At 46.2% G+C, this 22044-nt stretch overlaps 1 protein-coding gene across 1 annotated transcript in view; it reads right to left on the bottom strand.

The window, feature by feature from the left end:
• LOC123743351 (cytosolic Fe-S cluster assembly factor nubp1) overlaps positions 1 to 12979 on the bottom strand; it is a 36229-nt gene extending 23250 nt beyond the window's left edge. The window contains exons 1-7 of the mRNA XM_082972979.1: positions 12893 to 12979; positions 11960 to 12064; positions 11380 to 11513; positions 9611 to 9679; positions 6343 to 6375; positions 5776 to 5866; positions 5435 to 5589 (exon numbers count right to left, since the gene is read on the bottom strand). Of these exons, the coding sequence (XP_082829105.1) occupies positions 5435 to 5589; positions 5776 to 5866; positions 6343 to 6375; positions 9611 to 9679; positions 11380 to 11513; positions 11960 to 12064; positions 12893 to 12923 (618 nt within the window). The 5' untranslated portion in view covers positions 12924 to 12979. The remainder of the gene's footprint in view (positions 1 to 5434; positions 5590 to 5775; positions 5867 to 6342; positions 6376 to 9610; positions 9680 to 11379; positions 11514 to 11959; positions 12065 to 12892) is intronic.
• Positions 12980 to 22044: the final 9065 nt, after the last annotated feature.

Raw genomic sequence — 22044 nt, 5'->3', positions numbered from 1 at the left:
TAAAGTCCTGGTTAAACTACCCTGCCATACCCTCCGACGAACCATCAAACAGGCAAAGCGTCAATACAGGACTAAGATCGAATCATACTACACCTGCTCTGACGCTCGTCGGGTGTGGCAGGCCTTGCAAACCATTACAGACTACAAAGGGCAGCACAGCCGAGAGCTGCCCAGTGACACGAGCCTACCAGACGAGGTAAATAACTTCTATGCTCGATTTGAGGCAAGTAACACTGAAACATGCATGAGAGCATCAGCTGTTCCGGATGACTGTGTGATCACCCTATAAACAGGTCAACATTCACAAGGCCACAGGGCCAGACGGATTACCAGGATGTGTACTCCGGGCATGCGTTAACCAACTGGCAAGTGTCTTCACTGATATTTTCAACCTCTCCCTGTCTGAGTCTGTAACACCAACATGTTTCAAGCAGACCACCATAGTCCCTGTGCCCAAGAACACTAAGGTAACCTGCCTAAATGACTACCGACCCGTAGCACTCACGTCTGTAGCCATGAAGTGCTTTGAAAGGCTGGTCATGGCTCACATCAACACCATTATCCCAGAAACCCTAGACCCAATCCAATTTGCATACCGCCCAAACAGATCCACAGATGATGCAGTCTCTCTATTGCCACTCCACACTGCCCTTTCCCACCTGGACAAAAGGAACACCTATGTGAGAATGCTGTTCATTGACTACAGCTCAGCGTTCAACACCATAGTACCTACAAAGCTCATCACTAAGCTAAGGATCCTGGGACTAAACACCTCATTCTGCAACTGGATTCTGGACTTCCTGACAGGCCACCCCCAGGTGGTAAGGGTAGGTAACAACACATCCTCCATGCTGATCCTCAACACGAGGGCCCCTCAGGGGTGCGTGCTCAGTCCCCTCCTGTACTCCCTGTTCACTCATGACTCCACGGCCAGGCACGACTCCAACACCATCATTAAGTTTGCTGACGACACAACAGTGGTAGGCCTGATCACCGACAAGACAGCCTATAGGGAGGAGGTCAGAGACCTGACCGTGTGGTGCCAGGACAACAACCTCTCCCTCAACGTGATCGAGACAAAGGAGATGATTGTGCACCACAGGAAAAGGAGGACCGAGAACGCCCCCATTCTCATCGACGGGGCTGTAGTGGAGCAGGTTGAGAACTTCAAGTTCCTTGGTGTCCACATCACCAACAAACTAACATGGTCCAAGCACAACACAACAGTCGTGAAGAGGGCACGACAAAACCTATACCCCTCAGGAGACTGAAAAGATTTGGCACGGGTCCTCTGATCCTCAAAAGGTTCTACAGCTGCACCATCGAGAGCATCATGACGGGTTGCATCACCGCCTGGTATGACAACTGCTTGGCATGCGACCGTAAGGCACTACAGAGGGTAGTGCGTACTGCCCAGTACATCACTGGGGTCAAGCTTCCTGCCATCCAGGAACTCTATACCAGGCGGTGTCAGAGAAAGGCCCAAAAGACTCCAGCCACCCTAGTCATAGACTGTTCTCCCTGCTACCACACGGCAAGCGGTACTGGAGCGCCAAATCTAGGTCCAAGAGGCTTCTAAACAGCTTCTACCCCCCCAAGCCATAAGATTCCTGAACATTTAATCAAATGGCTACCCAGACTATTTGCGCCCCCCCTCCTACGCTGCTGTTACTCTCTGTTCATAATCTATGCATATGGACTTTAACTCTACCTACATGTACCGGTACCCCCTGTATATAACCTCCACATTGACTCTGTACTGGTACCCCCTGTATATAGCCTCCACATTGACTCTGTACCGGTACCCCCTGTATATAGCCTCCACATTGACTCTGTACCGGTACCCCCTGTATATAGTCTCCACATTGACTCTGTACCGGTACCCCCTGTATATCGCCTCCACATTGACTCTGTACCGTAATACCCTGTATATAGCCTCCACTTGACTCTGTACCGTAATACCCTGTATATAGCCTCCACTTGACTCTGTACCGTAATACCCTGTATATAGCCTCCACATTGACTCTGTACCATAATACCCTGTGTATATCGCCTCCACATTGACTCTGTACCGGTACCCCCTGTATATCGCCTCCACATTGACTCTGTACCGTAATACCCTGTGTATATAGCCTCCAAATTGACTCTGTACCGTAATACCCTGTATATAGCCCCGCTATTGTTATTTACTGCTGCTCTTTAATTATTTGTTATTCTTATCGCTTACTTTTTTTAAAGGTATTTTCTTAAAACGGCATTTGTTGATTAAGGGCTTGTAAAGTCAGCATTTACCTGTTGTATTCATCATTACACTATATTGTTGTATTCGGTGCATGTGACAAATAACCTATCTAATCAGACAGGATAAAGTCCTGGTTTAGACTACCCAGTCATAACAACCTAATCTAATCAGACAGGATAAAGTCCTGGTTTAGACTACCCAGTCATAACAACCTAATCTAATCAGACAGGATAAAGTCCTGGTTTAGACTACCCAGTCATAACAACCTAATCTAATCAGACAGGATAAAGTCCTGGTTTAGACTACCCAGTCATAACAACCTAATCTAATCAGACAGGATAAAGTCCTGGTTTAGACTACCCAGTCATAACAACCTAATCTAATCAGACAGGATAAAGTCCTGGTTTAGACTACCCAGTCATAACAACCTAATCTAATCAGACAGGATAAAGTCCTGGTTTAGACTACCCAGTCATAACAACCTAATCTAATCAGACAGGATAAAGTCCTGGTTTAGACTACCCAGTCATAACAACCTAATCTAATCAGACAGGATAAAGTCCTGGTTTAGACTACCCAGTCATAACAACCTAATCTAATCAGACAGGATAAAGTCCTGGTTTAGACTACCCAGTCATAACAACCTAATCTAATCAGACAGGATAAAGTCCTGGTTTAGACTACCCAGTCATAACAACCTAATCTAATCAGACAGGATAAAGTCCTGGTTTAGACTACCCAGTCATAACAACCTAATCTAATCAGACAGGATAAAGTCCTGGTTTAGACTACCCAGTCATAACAACCTAATCTAATCAGACAGGATAAAGTCCTGGTTTAGACTACCCAGTCATAACAACCTAATCTAATCAGACAGGATAAAGTCCTGGTTTAGACTACCCAGTCATAACAACCTAATCTAATCAGACAGGATAAAGTCCTGGTTTAGACTACCCAGTCATAACAACCTAATCTAATCAGACAGGATAAAGTCCTGGTTTAGACTACCCAGTCATAACAACCTAATCTAATCAGACAGGATAAAGTCCTGGTTTAGACTACCCAGTCATAACAACCTAATCTAATCAGACAGGATAAAGTCCTGGTTTAGACTACCCAGTCATAACAACCTAATCTAATCAGACAGGATAAAGTCCTGGTTTAGACTACCCAGTCATAACAACCTAATCTAATCAGACAGGATAAAGTCCTGGTTTAGACTACCCAGTCATAACAACCTAATCTAACCAGACAGGATAAAGTCCTGGTTTAGACTACCCAGTCATAACAACCTAATCTAATCAGACAGGATAAAGTCCTGGTTTAGACTACCCAGTCATAACAACCTAATCTAACCAAACAGTCAGTGCTTAATGATTGATCTGACCGCCAGCTATAAATCAGACAGCAAAGGTCAAAACAAATCCGTTATATATATATATATATATATATATATAAACTACCTGGTTGCTATAGTGAGCCGTAGTTGCCGTAGTTACCTAGTTGCTATAGTGAGCCGTAGTTACCTAGTTGCTATAGTGAGCCGTAGTTACCTAGTTGCTATAGTGAGCCGTAGTTGCCGTAGTTACCTAGTTGCTATAGTGAGCCGTAGTTACCTAGTTGCTATAGTGAGCCGTAGTTACCTAGTTGCTATAGTGAGCCGTAGTTGCCGTAGTTACCTAGTTGCTATAGTGAGCCGTAGTTACCTAGTTGCTATAGTGAGCCGTAGTTGCCGTAGTTACCTAGTTGCTATAGTGAGCCGTAGTTGCCGTAGTTACCTAGTTGCTATAGTGAGCCGTAGTTGCCGTAGTTACCTAGTTGCTATAGTGAGCCGTAGTTGCCTAGTTGCTATAGTGAGCCGTAGTTACCTAGTTGCTATAGTGAGCCGTAGTTGCCGTAGTTACCTAGTTGCTATAGTGAGCCGTAGTTGCCGTAGTTACCTAGTTGCTATAGTGAGCCGTAGTTGCCGTAGTTACCTAGTTGCTATAGTGAGCCGTAGTTGCCATAGTTACCCAGTTGCTATAGTGAGCCGTAGTTACCCAGTTGCTATAGTGAGCCGTAGTTACCCAGTTGCTATAGTGAGCCGTAGTTGCCGTAGTTACCCAGTTGCTATAGTGAGCCGTAGTTGCCGTAGTTACCCAGTTGCTATAGTGAGCCGTAGTTGCCGTAGTTACCCAGTTGCTATAGTGAGCCGTAGTTGCCGTAGTTACCCAGTTGCTATAGTGAGCCGTAGTTACCTAGTTGCTATAGTGAGCCATAGTGAGCCGTAGTTACCCAGTTGCTATAGTGAGCCGTAGTTGCCGTAGTTACCCAGTTGCTATAGTGAGCCGTAGTTGCCGTAGTTACCCAGTTGCTATAGTGAGCCGTAGTTGCCGTAGTTACCTAGTTGCTATAGTGAGCCGTAGTTGCCGTAGTTACCCAGTTGCTATAGTGAGCCGTAGTTGCCGTAGTTACCCAGTTGCTATAGTGAGCTGTAGTTGCCGTAGTTACCCAGTTGCTATAGTGAGCCGTAGTTGCCTAGTTGCTATAGTGAGCCGTAGTTGCCGAGTTGCTATAGTGAGCCGTAGTTGCCGTAGTTACCCAGTTGCTATAGTGAGCCGTAGTTGCCGTAGTTACCCAGTTGCTATAGTGAGCCGTAGTTGCCGTAGTTACCTAGTTGCTATAGTGAGCCGTAGTTGCCGTAGTTACCCAGTTGCTATAGTGAGCCGTAGTTGCCGTAGTTACCCAGTTGCTATAGTGAGCCGTAGTTGCCGTAGTTACCTAGTTGCTATAGTGAGCCGTAGTTGCCGTAGTTACCCAGTTGCTATAGTGAGCCGTAGTTGCCGTAGTTACCCAGTTGCTATAGTGAGCCGTAGTTGCCGTAGTTACCCAGTTGCTATAGTGAGCCGTAGTTGCCGTAGTTACCCAGTTGCTATAGTGAGCCGTAATTACCGTAGTTACCCAGTTGCTATAGTGAGCCGTAGTTGCCGTAGTTACCCAGTTGCTATAGTGAGCCGTAGTTGCCGTAGTTACCCAGTTGCTATAGTGAGCCGTAGTTGCCGTAGTTACCTAGTTGCTATAGTGAGCCGTAGTTGCCGTAGTTACCCAGTTGCTATAGTGAGCTGTAGTTGCCGTAGTTACCCAGTTGCTATAGTGAGCCGTAGTTGCCGTAGTTACCCAGTTGCTATAGTGAGCCGTAGTTGCCGTAGTTACCTGCGGGGTGGTGACGATGACGGCTCCGTCGATGCGGGCGGAGCTAAGGTACTGGACGATAGACAGGTGCTCGTCAGAGGTCCCGGGGGGCGTGTCCACGATGAGGTAATCCAGTTCCCCCCAATCAACATCACGCAGGAACTGTTTGATCATCCCTGACAGGGAAGTACAGCACAGCCAATCAGAGAGCAGCCTCACAGACAATAACCAATGAAAGTCCACATCATGTCATTATTCACACTTGATTTATATTTTATAAATATAGCCTTTAATTTCATCTTTATTTATCCAGGAAGTGCCCTTGAGGTCAGACAGCGGCTAAACACACACACACTGTTTACCGTTCTTCTTGGGTCCTCTCCAGATAACAGCGTCATCAGGACTGCTGAGTAGGAAGCCAATAGACATGACCGCAAGGTTATCCTCTACATACTGGAACACACACACACACAGGTTATCCTCTTCATACTGGAACACACACACACACAGGTTATCCTCTACATACTGGAACACACACACACACACACAGGTTATCCTCTACATACTGGAACACACACACACACACACACACACACACACACACACACACAGGATATCCTCTACGTACTGGAACACAGAACATAACTAATAAAGGTATATATATTAAAAGGAAAGAAAAACATTGAACCATTCAGAATAATCCTCTTCGTCTTGGTAAACTTCACTTCCTTATAACATAAGGAAGTGATGTCATCACCACAGTGTGTTTTCCACCTCTCTGGACACCCTACATGAATCTGGTTTGACTTTAAACATGTTCCTTCCATGTGTCCAGGAAGTCCCATTGAGGTGAGTAGACCTCTTTTACAAGGAGACCCTGGTTTAACAGTCAAACTATAAACACAGTATTCTATTGAAGACAGACTCACCACAGGAGACCAGCCAGAACCACTCTGATGGACCTACAGACAGAGAGACAGACAGACAGACAGAGACAGACAGAGACAGACAGAGACAGACAGAGAGAGACAGAGACAGACACAGAGACAGAGACAGAGACAGAGAGACAGACAGACAGACAGACAGACAGACAGACAGACAGACAGACAGACAGACAGACAGACAGACAGACAGACAGACAGAGACACAGACAGACACAGAGACACAGACAGACACAGAGACACAGACACAGACAGACAGACACAGGCAGACAGACAGACAGACAGACACAGACAGACAGACAGACACAGACAGAGAGATCATGAGCCAACTTTATACACTGAACAGAAATATAAAACACACAACATTGTAAAGTGTTGGCCCCATGTTTCATGAGCTGAAATAAAAGATCCCAGAAATGTTCCATACTGTGTGTACAAGCTGATTTCTGTCAAATGTTCTGCACAACATTTCTTTCCATCCCTTGTTAGTGAGCATTTCTCCTTTACCAAGATAATCCATCCACCAAGAAAAGGTGTGATATATCAAGAAGCTGATTAAAACAGCGTGATCATTACAATCGGCATGCTGACTACAGGAAAGTTCACCAGAGCATTTTAAAATGTTCATTTCTCTACCATAAGCCGCCTCCAACGTCGTTTTAGAGAATTTGGCAGTGCGTCCAACCGGCCTCACAACCGACTGTGTTATTTCTGTGTTATTTTATTTCTGCTCATGAAACATGGGACCAACACTTTACAATGTTGAGTTTATATTATAGTTTGGTATAAATTAGACCAACTTTTGAAAAAAAAACTGAAAAACATTTACTAGTAAGAGGTAATGTGGTATATTGTTTAATTAAATGTATTTCTTTTTTGTCTATTAACCAAAATATCACAGAGATATTTGCCCCTTTAAGGGCAGCAGGTTACCATGGTAACATGACTTGTCATGTGACTAGTACAAGTGTTGTCTTCTCTTCTCTTAACAGTTGAAACTCAAACATTTTGGAAAAACGTCCTAGCTTGTAAACTAAACAATGTAAATAGACCAAGAAACACGAGGATAAAGTCTCAATTCAGTTGACTTTCTTTTCAAGTAAATTAGATGAACTTGCATGCCCACACTTCTAAAATATGAATATTTCACTCTGCTCTTGATGTGCCCACAGCCCCCAACCAGGAAGTGTTGCAGCGTGAGGTGGAATAGGCTTATTTAAGATGTGTAGTTCTTTGACTTGTGCTATTAATTTACCAGCTATGAAACAAAATGGCAGAAATACTTTGAAAAACAGCTACTGCGGCATTTATTTTACTATAAATGTGATCATACTTGACTATTTATTCACAAATATGCAGTGGTATTTAAGTAATTGAGTAAAACATACTTTAAAGTACTACGTAAGTCGTTTTTTTGGGAGCATCTGTACTTTATTATATTTTAATATTTTTACTTCACTACATTCCTAAAGAAAATGATGTACTTTTTACTCCATAGATTTTCCCTGACACCCAAAAGTACTCGTTAAACAGAGAACATCCCTGGTCCTCCCTACTGTCTCTGATCTGGAGTACTCACTAAACAGAGAACATCCCTGGTCATCCCTACTGCCTCTGATCTGGAGGACTCACTAAACAGAGAACATCCCTGGTCATCTCTACTGCCTCTGATCTGGAGGACTCACTAAACAGAGAACATCCCTGGTCATCCCTACTGCCTCTGATCTGGAGGACTCACTAAACAGAGAACATCCCTGGTCATCCCTACTGCCTCTGATCTGGAGGACTCACTAAACAGAGAACATCCCTGGTCATCCCTACTGCCTCTGATCTGGAGGACTCACTAAACAGAGAACATCCCTGGTCATCTCTACTGCCTCTGATCTGGAGGACTCACTAAACAGAGAACATCCCTGGTCATCCCTACTGCCTCTGATCTGGAGGACTCACTAAACAGAGAACATCCCTGGTCATCTCTACTGCCTCTGATCTGGAGGACTCACTAAACAGAGAACATCCCAGGTCATCTCTACTGCCTCTGATCTGGAGGACTCACTAAACAGAGAACATCCCTGGTCATCCCTACTGCCTCTGATCTGGAGGACTCACTAAACAGAGAACATCCCTGGTCATCTCTACTGCCTCTGATCTGGAGGACTCACTAAACAGAGAACATCCCTGGTCATCTCTACTGCCTCTGATCTGGAGGACTCACTAAACAGAGAACATCCCTGGTCATCTATACTGCCTCTGATCTGGAGGACTCACTAAACAGAGAACATCCCTGGTCATCCCTACTGCCTCTGATCTGGAGGACTCACTAAACAGAGAACATCCCTGGTCATCTCTACTGCCTCTGATCTGGAGGACTCACTAAACAGAGAACATCCCTGGTCATCTCTACTGCCTCTGATCTGGAGGACTCACTAAACAGAGAACATCCCTGGTCATCTCTACTGCCTCTGATCTGGAGGACTCACTAAATAGAGAACATCCCTGGTCATCCCTACTGCCTCTGATCTGGAGGACTCACTAAACAGAGAACATCCCTGGTCATCTCTACTGCCTCTGATCTGGAGGACTCACTAAACAGAGAACATCCCTGGTCATCTCTACTGCCTCTGATCTGGAGGACTCACTAAACAGAGAACATCCCTGGTCATCCCTACTGCCTCTGATCTGGAGGACTCACTAAACAGAGAACATCCCTGGTCATCTCTACTGCCTCTGATCTGGAGGACTCACTAAACAGAGAACATCCCTGGTCATCTCTACTGCCTCTGATCTGGAGGACTCACTAAACAGAGAACATCCCTGGTCATCTCTACTGCCTCTGATCTGGAGGACTCACTAAAGACAAATGTTTTGTTTGTAAATTATGTCTGAGTGTTGGAGTGTGACCCCTGGCTATGCGTCAATTTAAAAAGATTTTTTTTTTTTTTTTTAATTGTGCCATCTGGTTTGTTTAATAAAAGGAATTTGAAATTATTTATACTTTTACTTTTGATACTTCAGTATATTTAAAACCAAATACATTTACTCAAGTAGTATTTTACTGGGACACTCACTTTTACTTGAGGTATTTTCTATTAAGGTATCTATTCTTTTACTCATCTATAATTGGGTATTTTTCCACCGCTGGTCTCTCTCTCTCGCCACGTTTACACCTTTGCCTTAACATGTGGTTATCATGATCCGATCACTATCTGATCTACAACACTAGGAGAGCCAGAGACTACAGGGCTACATATCCTACCTGTTCTCCCTCCACACCCATGATCCTGGGGATAGATGGACCACAGATGTCAACATCTAGAAGGGCAACCTGGAAAACACACACACACACACACACACACACACACACACACACACACACACACACACCACACACACACACACACACACACACACACAGAAGTTAGGGTGTGGGAACATGTTCTCCAGTCAACACACTGCAAAGTTAGCTGGTATCTCTTAGCCAGTGTGCTAAACACGTTATCCAGCTGTCGTACCCTCGTCTGGCCACAGAGAGGCAGCACTGAGTCGAGCTACAGCAGTGAACTTTCAGCCTGTGACCATCAGAGGGAGACAAAAGCACTGAGATCACGTTCATACCGAAAAGGTTTTGTTTTGACGATGACACAGACTGAGTGGTATGTTAGCTGAACAGACTGGTTGCAGGCTGGTGTTTTCATAGTACTGACAACTAACAGGTCACCGCCACTGGTCAGGATGACTCCAGCTGTTACGGTCATCAGAGAGACAGAGAGAACACTGGAAATAGCTTATATAAAACATTAAAATGTCCTACTACATTTCTTAAAACGCTAACAATACATTTTAAATGTTTTACAATGTTTCTTAACCCCTAACAATACATTTTAAACATTGTTATTCTCTCTAATGTTTACTGTTAATGTTGTCATCTTTGTTTTCTTTCATTCACTTGGTAAACAAAGGTTTCCCCATGCCAGAGGACATCGACCTTAGGGCGGGTTAACGGTCCCCTGGAAACACAGAGGACGTCCATAAAGCTGTGTTACGGTTAAATCACTCCCCACGCCAGCAGTGCAAACCTCTGGCGTTGCTCTCCCTCTCTCTGAGGAAGTAACAAAACTAGATAGAAGCTAAGGGGCATCAGTCAACCCTCCTCCACTACACACCCTCAGCCTTCACCAGGTAGAGACAGTGAGAGTGTTTTAATGGGACTACGTGCTCCTTCACCAGGTAGAGACAGTGAGAGAGTGTTTTAATGGGACTACGTGCTCCTTCACCAGGTAGAGACAGTGAGAGAGTGTTTTAATGGGACTACGTGCTCCTTCACCAGGTAGAGACAGTGAGAGAGTGTTTTAATGGGACTACGTGCTCCTTCACCAGGTAGAGACAGTGAGAGAGTGTTTTAATGGGACTACGGGGTCCTTCACCAGGTAGAGACAGTGAGAGAGTGTTTTAATGGGACTACGTGCTCCTTCACCAGGTAGAGACAGTGAGAGAGTGTTTTAATGGGACTACGTGCTCCTTCACCAGGTAGAGACAGTGAGAGAGTGTTTTAATGGGACTACGTGGTCCTTCACCAGGTACAGACAGTGAGAGAGTGTTTTAATGGGACTACGTGCTCCTTCACCAGGTAGAGACAGTGAGAGAGTGTTTTAATGGGACTACGTGCTCCTTCACCAGGTAGAGACAGTGAGAGAGTGTTTTAATGGGACTACGTGCTCCTTCACCAGGTAGAGACAGTGAGAGAGTGTTTTAATGGGACTACGTGCTCCTTCACCAGGTAGAGACAGTGAGAGAGTGTTTTAATGGGACTACGGGGTCTGATCACACAGAGGAGAAGCACAGCACATAGCGTCTGTCTGATCACACCAACTGTCGTCAGCTATCTGCGTGACCTTCCCACAGTACACACACGAGAGAGAGAGAGAGAGAGAGGGCAAAGAGAGGGGGAGAGAGGGGAAAGGCAGAGAGAGCGCAAACGAGTAGAGAACAGAGAGATAGAGAGGGAGAGAGAGGTTGAAGTGTTACCTCTTTAGTGGCGTCACTAGCCAGTGCGTGGGCCAGATGTGCGCTGAAGGTACTCTTCCCTACTCCTCCTTTCCCTGACAGGACCAAGATCTTATGTTTCACTGTTAACATCTTCTCTGCTATCTCCTCTATGGCTGCAGGGAAGGAGGGAGGGGAGGGAGAGACAGAGGGTGGGAGAGACAGACAGAGGGGGAGAGAGAGACAGACAGAGGGGGGAGAGAGACAGACCGAGAGGGGGAGAGAGAGACAGACAGAGGGGGAGACACAGACAGACAGAGGGTGGGAGAGAGACAGACAGAGGGGGGAGAGAGAGAGACAGAGGGGGAGAGAGAGAGACAGAGGGGGGAGAGAGAGACAGACAGAGGGGGGGGGAGAGAGAGACAGACAGAGGGGGGGGGAGAGAGAGACAGACAGAGGGGGGAGAGAGAGAGACAGACAGAGGGGGGAGAGAGAGAGACAGACATTAAACACACATTGAAAACAAGGAATCGCAGCAGACTAATCAGCAGTGGTGTTATTGACCAGATCAAGGTCAGGCTCTACAGAACAGACACAGTGAGACAGACAGACTGAGTGTTACCTGGGTCCGGTGCTTTAGTGGCTCCAGAGGAGCAGAGGTTCTGGTTGGGACAACCCTGACATGCTGACGTCTTCCCTGCCTGCTCACTGGCCGTACCGGGGCAGTCTGACAACCAATACAACCAATCAGTCGATACATCAAAACAACAACCACGTGACCAATCAGATAATATCAATATAAATAAAACAAAAAGTGTCCCGATTGAATATGTAGAAAATACTTGATTCTTTGTTCACTAATCTGCCTGTGACTGGATGAGTTAAAACAGAGATCCATTGAACAAAGATATTATAGTTTATTAGACAGACCCTGTCTGCTATGTTTCTGACAGGTCATGTGATACAGTTTATGCTAAGAGAGTAGCCAGCCGATCCAACCCGACCACCTGCACTATGGACAGACAGGCTTCCTGTGTAGACTAAGACACAATGCGTTGTAATAATCCGAATAATACCATTATCGCAACTATTAAACTGAGAAGATTTGAACGATTTACTTAAAAATGTACATGAAATTATGAAAATGACACATAGCGTTGACACTGCCATTACAAAAAGACTGCTAAATTGATCTGTCAAACTGGTTTGTAAACTGGGCTGGCTGGCTGGCTAGCTAACTGCGCCATCTGTTGTCTTACGGGAAACCATTTTCACGGCACTTCTGACACCGAAATGACTTTTTTGTAGCAGGTTAGGAAAATCCCTTTGTATCGAAGTGCGGTGAAAAAGTGTGTCCCCCTTAACTTATGACAGGCAGCTATGCTAACCGGCTAACAGCTAACTTTCAGACAAACTATTCTTCGTTAAAAGGCGACAACAAACTTGACATTCACAAACATCTAACAGTAACACTATAAGAAGCTAAAAACCCATATAATAAACGTGGTGTCTGAAGGTTGGCGTGTTGTTATAATGAACTTAAAACCAAACTCACGCTGTGGCGCATCACTCGGAATGTCCGCCATGTTTACAGTGGCGCTGTGAATATTCGTCCGGACTGAAATCACGTCTCATCTCAAAAGGTTCCGCATACGCGCAAGTATGGCCAAAACCTTTTGACTAAACAAGAGACTAAACTATTAAAAAAAATAGACACACTATAATAATTGCACAACAGCTAACTAGCCTAAAGGGTATTGCATTGTAGCTCGCACTACTATAAAATAGGGGAGGTTCGTTAAAAAAAATGTAAATATTTTTTGGGGGAGGGTAGTGTGTTTTTTTCCCCCTGGTTTACATTCACTATTTTGGCTGGTTTTACTATATATTCTTCCATCCTTGCCACATGTCTTCATCTGCTTGCATGCATCTCTCCTATATCAAGGTTTTTTTGGTACTTCCCTTATCCACTACGCTTTTGTCCCCCCGGCTGACTTTTCCTATACAACAGGTCAATACAGACCACCAGTCTGTCAATCCTGCCCTTTATCCACCATTCATAGAGGTAGGTGGATTTTTTTATTTTTTTGTCCAGATCTGCAATAGGCTAACTAGAAATCATTCCACGCATAAAAAGCATTTAAAGCTGCGTACATTTTCAATGTGAATAAATAAGGGAATAGCTGATCGGTAGCGGAGAGACCAAGGTTGCGTCATTGCGCACAAAAAAAGCCAGAAGGTGGGTCCCCTGCGTTAGAAAGGACTCTCCCTGGGTGTGTGGAGTCACATCCTAATCTAACTGACTGTTTTAAACAGTCTGGAGGTATTATGACTGGTGTGGCTCTATAGAATATCTCCTTAGAAGTGACATTTTAACACAGTCATTTCTTTACTGTCAACGTTTGGGTTGGGGGGGCGAGTTTGGGTTGGGGGGGACTGAGTTTGGGTTGGGGGGGACTGAGTTTGGGTTGGGGGGGGACTGAGTTTGGGTTGGGGGGGTCTGAGTTTGGGTTGGGGGGGTCTGAGTTTGGGTTGGGGGGGTCTGAGTTTGGGTTGGGGGGGGACTGAGTTTGGGTTGGGGGGGTCTGAGTGCTGAGGTGCTGTAGACAGATCAACCCTCCAGTAGGAGGTGCTGTAATGTATACAGATCAACTCTCCAGTAGGAGGTGCTGTAGGTAGATAGATCAACTCTCCAGTAGGAGGTGCTGTAATGTAGACAGATCAACTCTCCAGTAGGAGGTGCTGTAATGTAGACAGATCAACCCTCCAGTAGGAGGTGCTGTAATGTAGACAGATCAACCCTCCAGTAGGAGGTGCTGTAATGTAGACAGATCAACCCTCCAGTAGGAGGTGCTGTAATGTAGACAGATCAACCCTCCAGTAGGAGGTGCTGTAATGTAGACAGATCAATTCTCCAGTAGGAGGTGCTGTAATGTAGACAGATCAACCCTCCAGTAGGAGGTGCTGTAATGTAGACAGATCAACTCTCCAGTAGGAGGTGCTGTAGACAGATCAACCCTCCAGTAGGAGGTGCTGTAATGTAGACAGATCAACTCTCCAGTAGGAGGTGCTGTAGACAGATCAACTCTCCAGTAGGAGGTGCTGTAGACAGATCAACTCTCCAGTAGGAGGTGCTGTAATGTAGACAGATCAACCCTCCAGTAGGAGGTGCTGTAATGTAGACAGATCAACTCTCCAGTAGGAGGTGCTGTAATATAGACAGATCAACCCTCCAGTAGGAGGTGCTGTAGACAGATCAACTCTCCAGTAGGAGGTGCTGTAATGTAGACAGATCAACTCTCCAGTAGGAGGTGCTGTAATGTAGACAGATCAACTCTCCAGTAGGAGGTGCTGTAATGTAGACAGATCAACTCTCCATTAGGAGGTGCTGTAATGTAGATAGATCAACTCTCCAGTAGGAGGTGCTGTAATGTAGACAGATCAACTCTCCATTAGGAGGTGCTGTAATGTAGATAGATCAACTCTCCAGTAGGAGGTGCTGTAATGTAGACAGATCAACTCTCCATTAGGAGGTGCTGTAATGTAGAGAGATCAACTCTCCAGTAGGAGGTGCTGTAGATAGATCAACTCTCCAGTAGGAGGTGCTGTAATGTAGATAGATCAACTCTCCAGTAGGAGGTGCTGTAGACAGATCAACTCTCCAGTAGGAGGTGCTGTAGACAGATCAACTCTCCAGTAGGAGGTGCTGTAGACAGATCAACCCTCCAGTAGGAGGTACTGTAGACAGATCAACCCTCCAGTAGGAGGTGCTGTAGACAGATCAACTCTCCAGTAGGAGGTGCTGTAGACAGATCAACCCTCCAGTAGGAGGTGCTGTAGATAGATCAACTCTCCAGTAGGAGGTGCTGTAGGTAGATCAACCCTCCAGTAGGAGGTGCTGTAGACAGATCAACCCTCCAGTAGGAGGTGCTGTAATGTAGAAAGATCAACCCTCCAGTAGAAGGTGCTGTAATGTAGACAGATCAACCCTCCAACAGGAGGTGCTGTAGAGAGATCAACCCTCCAGTAGGAGGTGCTGTAGACAGATCAACCCTCCAGTAGGAGGTGCTGTAATGTAGACAGATCAACTCTCCAGTAGGAGGTGCTGTAGATAGATCAACTCTCCAGTTGGAGGTGCTGTAGACAGATCAACCCTCCAGTAGGAGGTGCTGTAATGTAGACAGATCAACTCTCCAGTAGGAGGTGCTGTAGACAGATCAACTCTCCAGTAGAAGGTGCTGTAGATAGAAAGATCAACTCTCCAGTAGGAGGTGCTGTAATGTAGACAGATCAACCCTCCAGTAGAAGGTGCTGTAATGTAGACAGATCAACTCTCCAGTAGGAGGTGCTGTAGACAGATCAACTCTCCAGTAGGAGGTGCTGTAGACAGATCAACTCTCCAGTAGAAGATGCTGTAGACAGATCAACTCTCCAGTAGGAGGTGCTGTAGACAGATCAACCCTCCAGTAGGAGGTGCTGTAATGTAGACAGATAAACTCTCCAGTAGGAGGTGCTGTAATGTAGACAGATCAACTCTCCAGCAGGAGGTGCTGTAGATAGACAGATCAACTATCCAGTAGGAGGTGCTGTAATGTAGACAGATCAACTCTCCAGTAGGAGGTGCTGTAATGTAGACATAACAACCCTCCAGTAGGAGGTGCTGTAATGTAGACAGATCAACCCTCCAGTAGGAGCTGCTGTAATGTAGACAGATCAACCCTCCAGTAGGAGGTGCTGTAGACAGATCAACTCTCCAGTAGGAGGTGCTGTAGACAGATCAACTCTCCAGTAGTAGGTGCTGTAGCCAGATCAACTCTCCAGTAGGAGGTGCTGTAGACAGATCAACTCTCCAGTAGGAGGTGCTGTAGACAGATCAACTCTCAAGTAGGAGGTGCTGTAATGTAGACAGATCAACCCTCCAGTAGGAGGTGCTGTAATGTAGACAGATCAACCCTCCAGTAGGAGGTGCTGTAATGTAGACAGATCAACGCTCCAGTAGGAGGTGCTGTAATGTAGACAGATCAACTCTCCAGTAGGAGGTCCTGTAATGTAGACAGATCAACTCTCCAGTAGGAGGTGCTGTAATGTAGACAGATCAACCCTCCAGTAGGAGGTGCTGTAATGTAGACAGATCAACCCTCCAGTAGGAGGTGCTGTAATGTAGACATATCAACCCTCCAGTAATAGGTGCTGTAATGTAGACAGATCAACCCTCCAGTAGGAGGTGCTGTAGATAGATCAACTCTCCAGTAGGAGGTGCTGTAATGTAGACAGATCAACTCTCCAGTAGGAGGTGCTGTAGATAGATCAACCCTCCAGTAGGAGGTGCTGTAATGTAGACAGATCAACCCTCCAGTAGGAGGTGCTGTAGATAGATCAACTCTCCAGTAGGAGGTGCTGTAATGTAGACAGATCAACCCTCCAGTAGAGGGGCTGTAGACAGATCAACCCTCCAGTAGGAGGTGCTGTAGACAGATCGATCCTCCAGTAGGAGGTGCTGTAGATAGATCAACTCTCCAGTAGGAGGTGCTGTAGACAGATCAACTCTCCAGTAGGAGGTGCTGTAGACAGATCAACTCTCCAGTAGGAGGTGCTGTAGACAGATCAACCCTCCAGTAGGAGGTGCTGTAGACAGATCAACTCTCCAGTAGGAGGTGCTGTAGAGAGATCAACCCTCCAGTAGGAGGTGCTGCAGATAGATAAACACACCAGTAGGAGGTGCTGTAGACAGATCAATCCTCCAGTAGGAGGTGCTGTAATGTAGACAGATCAATCCTCCAGTAGGAGGTGCTGTAATGTAGACATCTCAACTCTCCAGTAGGAGGTGCTGTAGATAGATCAACTCTCCAGTAGGAGGTGCTGTAGATAGATCAACCCTACAGTAGGAGGTGCTGTAGATAGATCAACTCTCCAGTAGGAGGTGCTGTAGATAGATCAACTCTCCAGTAGGAGGTGCTGTAGAGAGATCAACTCTCCAGTAGGAGGTGCTGTAATGTAGATAGATCAACCCTCCAGTAGGAGGTGCTGTAGATAGATCAACCCTCCAGTAGGAGGTGCTGTAGATAGATCAACCCTCCAGTAGGAGGTGCTGTAGAGAGATCAACTCTCCAGTAGGAGGTGCTGTAATGTAGACAGATCAACTCTCCAGTAGGAGGTGCTGTAATGTAGACAGATCAACCCTCCAGTAGGAGGTACTGTAATGTAGACAGATCAACCCTCCAGTAGGAGGTGCTGTAGAGAGATCAACTCTCCAGTAGGAGGTCCTGTAGACAGATCAACCCTCCAGTAGGAGGTGCTGTAATGTAGACAGATCAACTCTCCATTAGGAGGTGCTGTAGACAGATCAACTCTCCAGTAGGAGGTGCTGTAATGTAGACAGATCAACCCTCCAGTAGGAGGTGCTGTAATGTAGACAGATCAACTCTCCAGTAGGAGGTGCTGTAATATAGACAGATCAACCCTCCAGTAGGAGGTGCTGTAGACAGATCAACTCTCCAGTAGGAGGTGCTGTAATGTAGACAGATCAACTCTCCAGTAGGAGGTGCTGTAATGTAGACAGATCAACTCTCCAGTAGAAGGTGCTGTAGACAGATCAACTCTCCAGTAGGAGGTGCTGTAATGTAGACAGATCAACCCTCCAGTAGGAGGTGCTGTAGATAGATCAACCCTCCAGTAGGAGGTGATGTATTGTAGACAGATCAACTCTCCAGTAGGAGGTGCTGTAATGTAGACAGATCAACCCTCCAGTAGGAGGTGCTGTAATGTAGACAGATCAACTCTCCAGTAAGAGGTGCTGTAATGTAGACAGATCAACCTTCCAGTAAGAGGTGCTGTAATGTAGACAGATCAACCCTCCAGTAGGAGGTGCTGTAATGTAGACAGATCAACTCTCCATTAGGAGGTGCTGTAATGTAGATAGATCAACTCTCCAGTAGGAGGTGCTGTAATGTAGACAGATCAACTCTCAATTAGGAGGTGCTGTAATGTAGAGAGATCAACTCTCCAGTAGGAGGTGCTGTAGATAGATCAACTCTCCAGTAGGAGGTGCTGTAATGTAGATAGATCAACTCTCCAGTAGGAGGTGCTGTAGACAGATCAACTCTCCAGTAGGAGGTGCTGTAGACAGATCAACTCTCCAGTAGGAGGTGCTGTAGACAGATCAACCCTCCAGTAGGAGGTGCTGTAGACAGATCAACCCTCCAGTAGGAGGTGCTGTAGACAGATCAACTCTCCAGTAGGAGGTGCTGTAGACAGATCAACTCTCCAGTAGGAGGTGCTGTAGACAGATCAACCCTCCAGTAGGAGGTGCTGTAGATAGATCAACTCTCCAGTAGGAGGTGCTGTAGGTAGATCAACCCTCCAGTAGGAGGTGCTGTAGACAGATCAACCCTCCAGTAGGAGGTGCTGTAATGTAGACAGATCAACTCTCCAGTAGGAGGTGCTGTAATGTAGAAAGATCAACCCTCCAGTAGGAGGTGCTGTAATGTAGACAGATCAACCCTCCAACAGGAGGTGCTGTAGAGAGATCAACCCTCCAGTAGGAGGTGCTGTAGACAGATCAACCCTCCAGTAGGAGGTGCTGTAATGTAGACAGATCAACTCTCCAGTAGGAGGTGCTGTAGATAGATCAACTCTCCAGTTGGAGGTGCTGTAGACAGATCAACCCTCCAGTAGGAGGTGCTGTAATGTAGACAGATCAACTCTCCAGTAGCAGGTGCTGTAGACAGATCAACTCTCCAGTAGAAGGTGCTGTAGATAGACAGATCAACTCTCCAGTAGGAGGTGCTGTAATGTAGACAGATCAACCCTCCAGTAGAAGGTGCTGTAATGTAGACAGATCAACTCTCCAGTAGGAGGTGCTGTAGACAGATCAACTCTCCAGTAGGAGGTGCTGTAGACAGATCAACTCTCCAGTAGAAGATGCTGTAGACAGATCAACTCTCCAGTAGGAGGTGCTGTAGACAGATCAACCCTCCAGTAGGAGGTGCTGTAATGTAGACAGATAAACTCTCCAGTAGGAGGTGCTGTAATGTAGACAGATCAACTCTCCAGCAGGAGGTGCTGTAGATAGACAGATCAACTATCCAGTAGGAGGTGCTGTAATGTAGACAGATCAACTCTCCAGTAGGAGGTGCTGTAATGTAGACATAACAACCCTCCAGTAGGAGGTGCTGTAATGTAGACAGATCAACCCTCCAGTAGGAGGTGCTGTAATGTAGACAGATCAACCCTCCAGTAGGAGGTGCTGTAGACAGATCAACTCTCCAGTAGGAGGTGCTGTAGACAGATCAACTCTCCAGTAGTAGGTGCTGTAGCCAGATCAACTCTCCAGTAGGAGGTGCTGTAGACAGATCAACTCTCCAGTAGGAGGTGCTGTAGACAGATCAACTCTCCAGTAGGAGGTGCTGTAATGTAGACAGATCAACCCTCCAGTAGGAGGTGCTGTAATGTAGACAGATCAACCCTCCAGTAGGAGGTGCTGTAATGTAGACAGATCAACTCTCCAGTAGGAGGTGCTGTAATGTAGACAGATCAACTCTCCAGTAGGAGGTCCTGTAATGTAGACAGATCAACTCTCCAGTAGGAGGTGCTGTAATGTAGACAGATCAACCCTCCAGTAGGAGGTGCTGTAATGTAGACAGATCAACTCTCCAGTAGGAGGTGCTGTAATGTAGACAGATCAACCCTCCAGTAGGAGGTGCTGTAATGTAGACAGATCAACCCTCCAGTAGGAGGTGCTGTAGATAGATCAACTCTCCAGTAGGAGGTGCTGTAATGTAGACAGATCAACTCTCCAGTAGGAGGTGCTGTAGATAGATCAACCCTCCAGTAGGAGGTGCTGTAATGTAGACAGATCAACCCTCCAGTAGGAGGTGCTGTAGATAGATCAACTCTCCAGTAGGAGGTGCTGTAATGTAGACAGATCAACCCTCCAGTAGAGGGGCTGTAGACAGATCAACCCTCCAGTAGGAGGTGCTGTAGACAGATCGATCCTCCAGTAGGAGGTGCTGTAGATAGATCAACTCTCCAGTAGGAGGTGCTGTAGACAGATCAACTCTCCAGTAGGAGGTGCTGTAGACAGATCAACTCTCCAGTAGGAGGTGCTGTAGACAGATCAACCCTCCAGTAGGAGGTGCTGTAGACAGATCAACTCTCCAGTAGGAGGTGCTGTAGAGAGATCAACCCTCCAGTAGGAGGTGCTGTAGATAGATAAACACACCAGTAGGAGGTGCTGTAGACAGATCAATCCTCCAGTAGGAGGTGCTGTAATGTAGACAGATCAATCCTCCAGTAGGAGGTGCTGTAATGTAGACATCTCAACTCTCCAGTAGGAGGTGCTGTAGACAGATCAACTCTCCAGTAGGAGGTGCTGTAGATAGATCAACCCTACAGTAGGAGGTGCTGTAGATAGATCAACTCTCCAGTAGGAGGTGCTGTAGATAGATCAACTCTCCAGTAGGAGGTGCTGTAGAGAGATCAACTCTCCAGTAGGAGGTGCTGTAATGTAGATAGATCAACCCTCCAGTAGGAGGTGCTGTAGATAGATCAACCCTCCAGTAGGAGGTGCTGTAGATAGATCAACCCTCCAGTAAGAGGTGCTGTAGAGAGATCAACTCTCCAGTAGGAGGTGCTGTAATGTAGACAGATCAACTCTCCAGTAGGAGGTGCTGTAATGTAGACAGATCAACCCTCCAGTAGGAGGTACTGTAATGTAGACAGATCAACCCTCCAGTAGGAGGTGCTGTAGAGAGATCAACCCTCCAGTAGGAGGTGCTGTAGACAGATCAACCCTCCAGTAGGAGGTGCTGTAATGTAGACAGATCAACTCTCCAGTAGGAGGTGCTGTAGATAGATCAACTCTCCAGTAGGAGGTGCTGTAGACAGATCAACTCTCCAGTAGGAGGTGCTGTAGACAGATCAACTCTCCAGTAGGGGGTGCTGTAATGTAGACAGATCAACTCTCCAGTAGAAGGTGCTGTAGACAGATCAACTCTCCAGTAGGAGGTGCTGTAGATAGACAGATCAACTCTCCAGTAGGAGGTGCTGTAGATAGATCAACCCTCCAGTAGGAGGTGCTGTAATGTAGACAGATCAACCCTCCAGTAGGAGGTGCTGTAATGTAGACAGATCAACTCTCCAGTAGGAGGTGCTGTAGACAGATCAACTCTCCAGTAGGAGGTGCTGTAGATAGATCAACTCTCCAGTAGAAGGTGCTGTAGACAGATCAACCCTCCAGTAGGAGGTGCTGTAATGTAGACAGATCAACTCTCCAGTAGGAGGTGCTGTAATGTAGACAGATCAACTCTCCAGTAGGAGGTGCTGTAATGTATAGAGATCAACTCTCCAGTAGGAGGTGCTGTAGATAGACAGATCAACTCTCCAGTAGGAGGTGCTGTAATGTAGACAGATCAACTCTCCAGTAGGAGGTGCTGTAATGTAGACAGATCAACTCTCCAGTAGGAGGTGCTGTAATGTAGACAGATCAACTCTCCAGTAGGAGGTGCTGTAGACAGATCAACTCTCCAGTAGGAGGTGCTGTAGACAGATCAACCCTCCAGTAGGAGGTGCTGTAATGTAGACAGATCAACTCTCCAGTAGGAGGTGCTGTAGACAGATCAACTCTCCAGTAGGAGGTGCTGTAGACAGATCAACTCTCCAGTAGAATGTGCTGTAGATAGACAGATCAACTCTCCAGTAGGAGGTGCT

This window comes from Salmo salar, chromosome 03 (genome assembly GCF_965601325.2).
Source record: "Salmo salar chromosome 03, fSalSal1, whole genome shotgun sequence".
Classification (NCBI taxonomy): domain Eukaryota; kingdom Metazoa; phylum Chordata; class Actinopteri; order Salmoniformes; family Salmonidae; genus Salmo; species Salmo salar.
The sequence above is the reverse complement of the archived record's forward strand: the minus strand, read 5'-3'. Positions and strand labels throughout refer to the sequence as shown.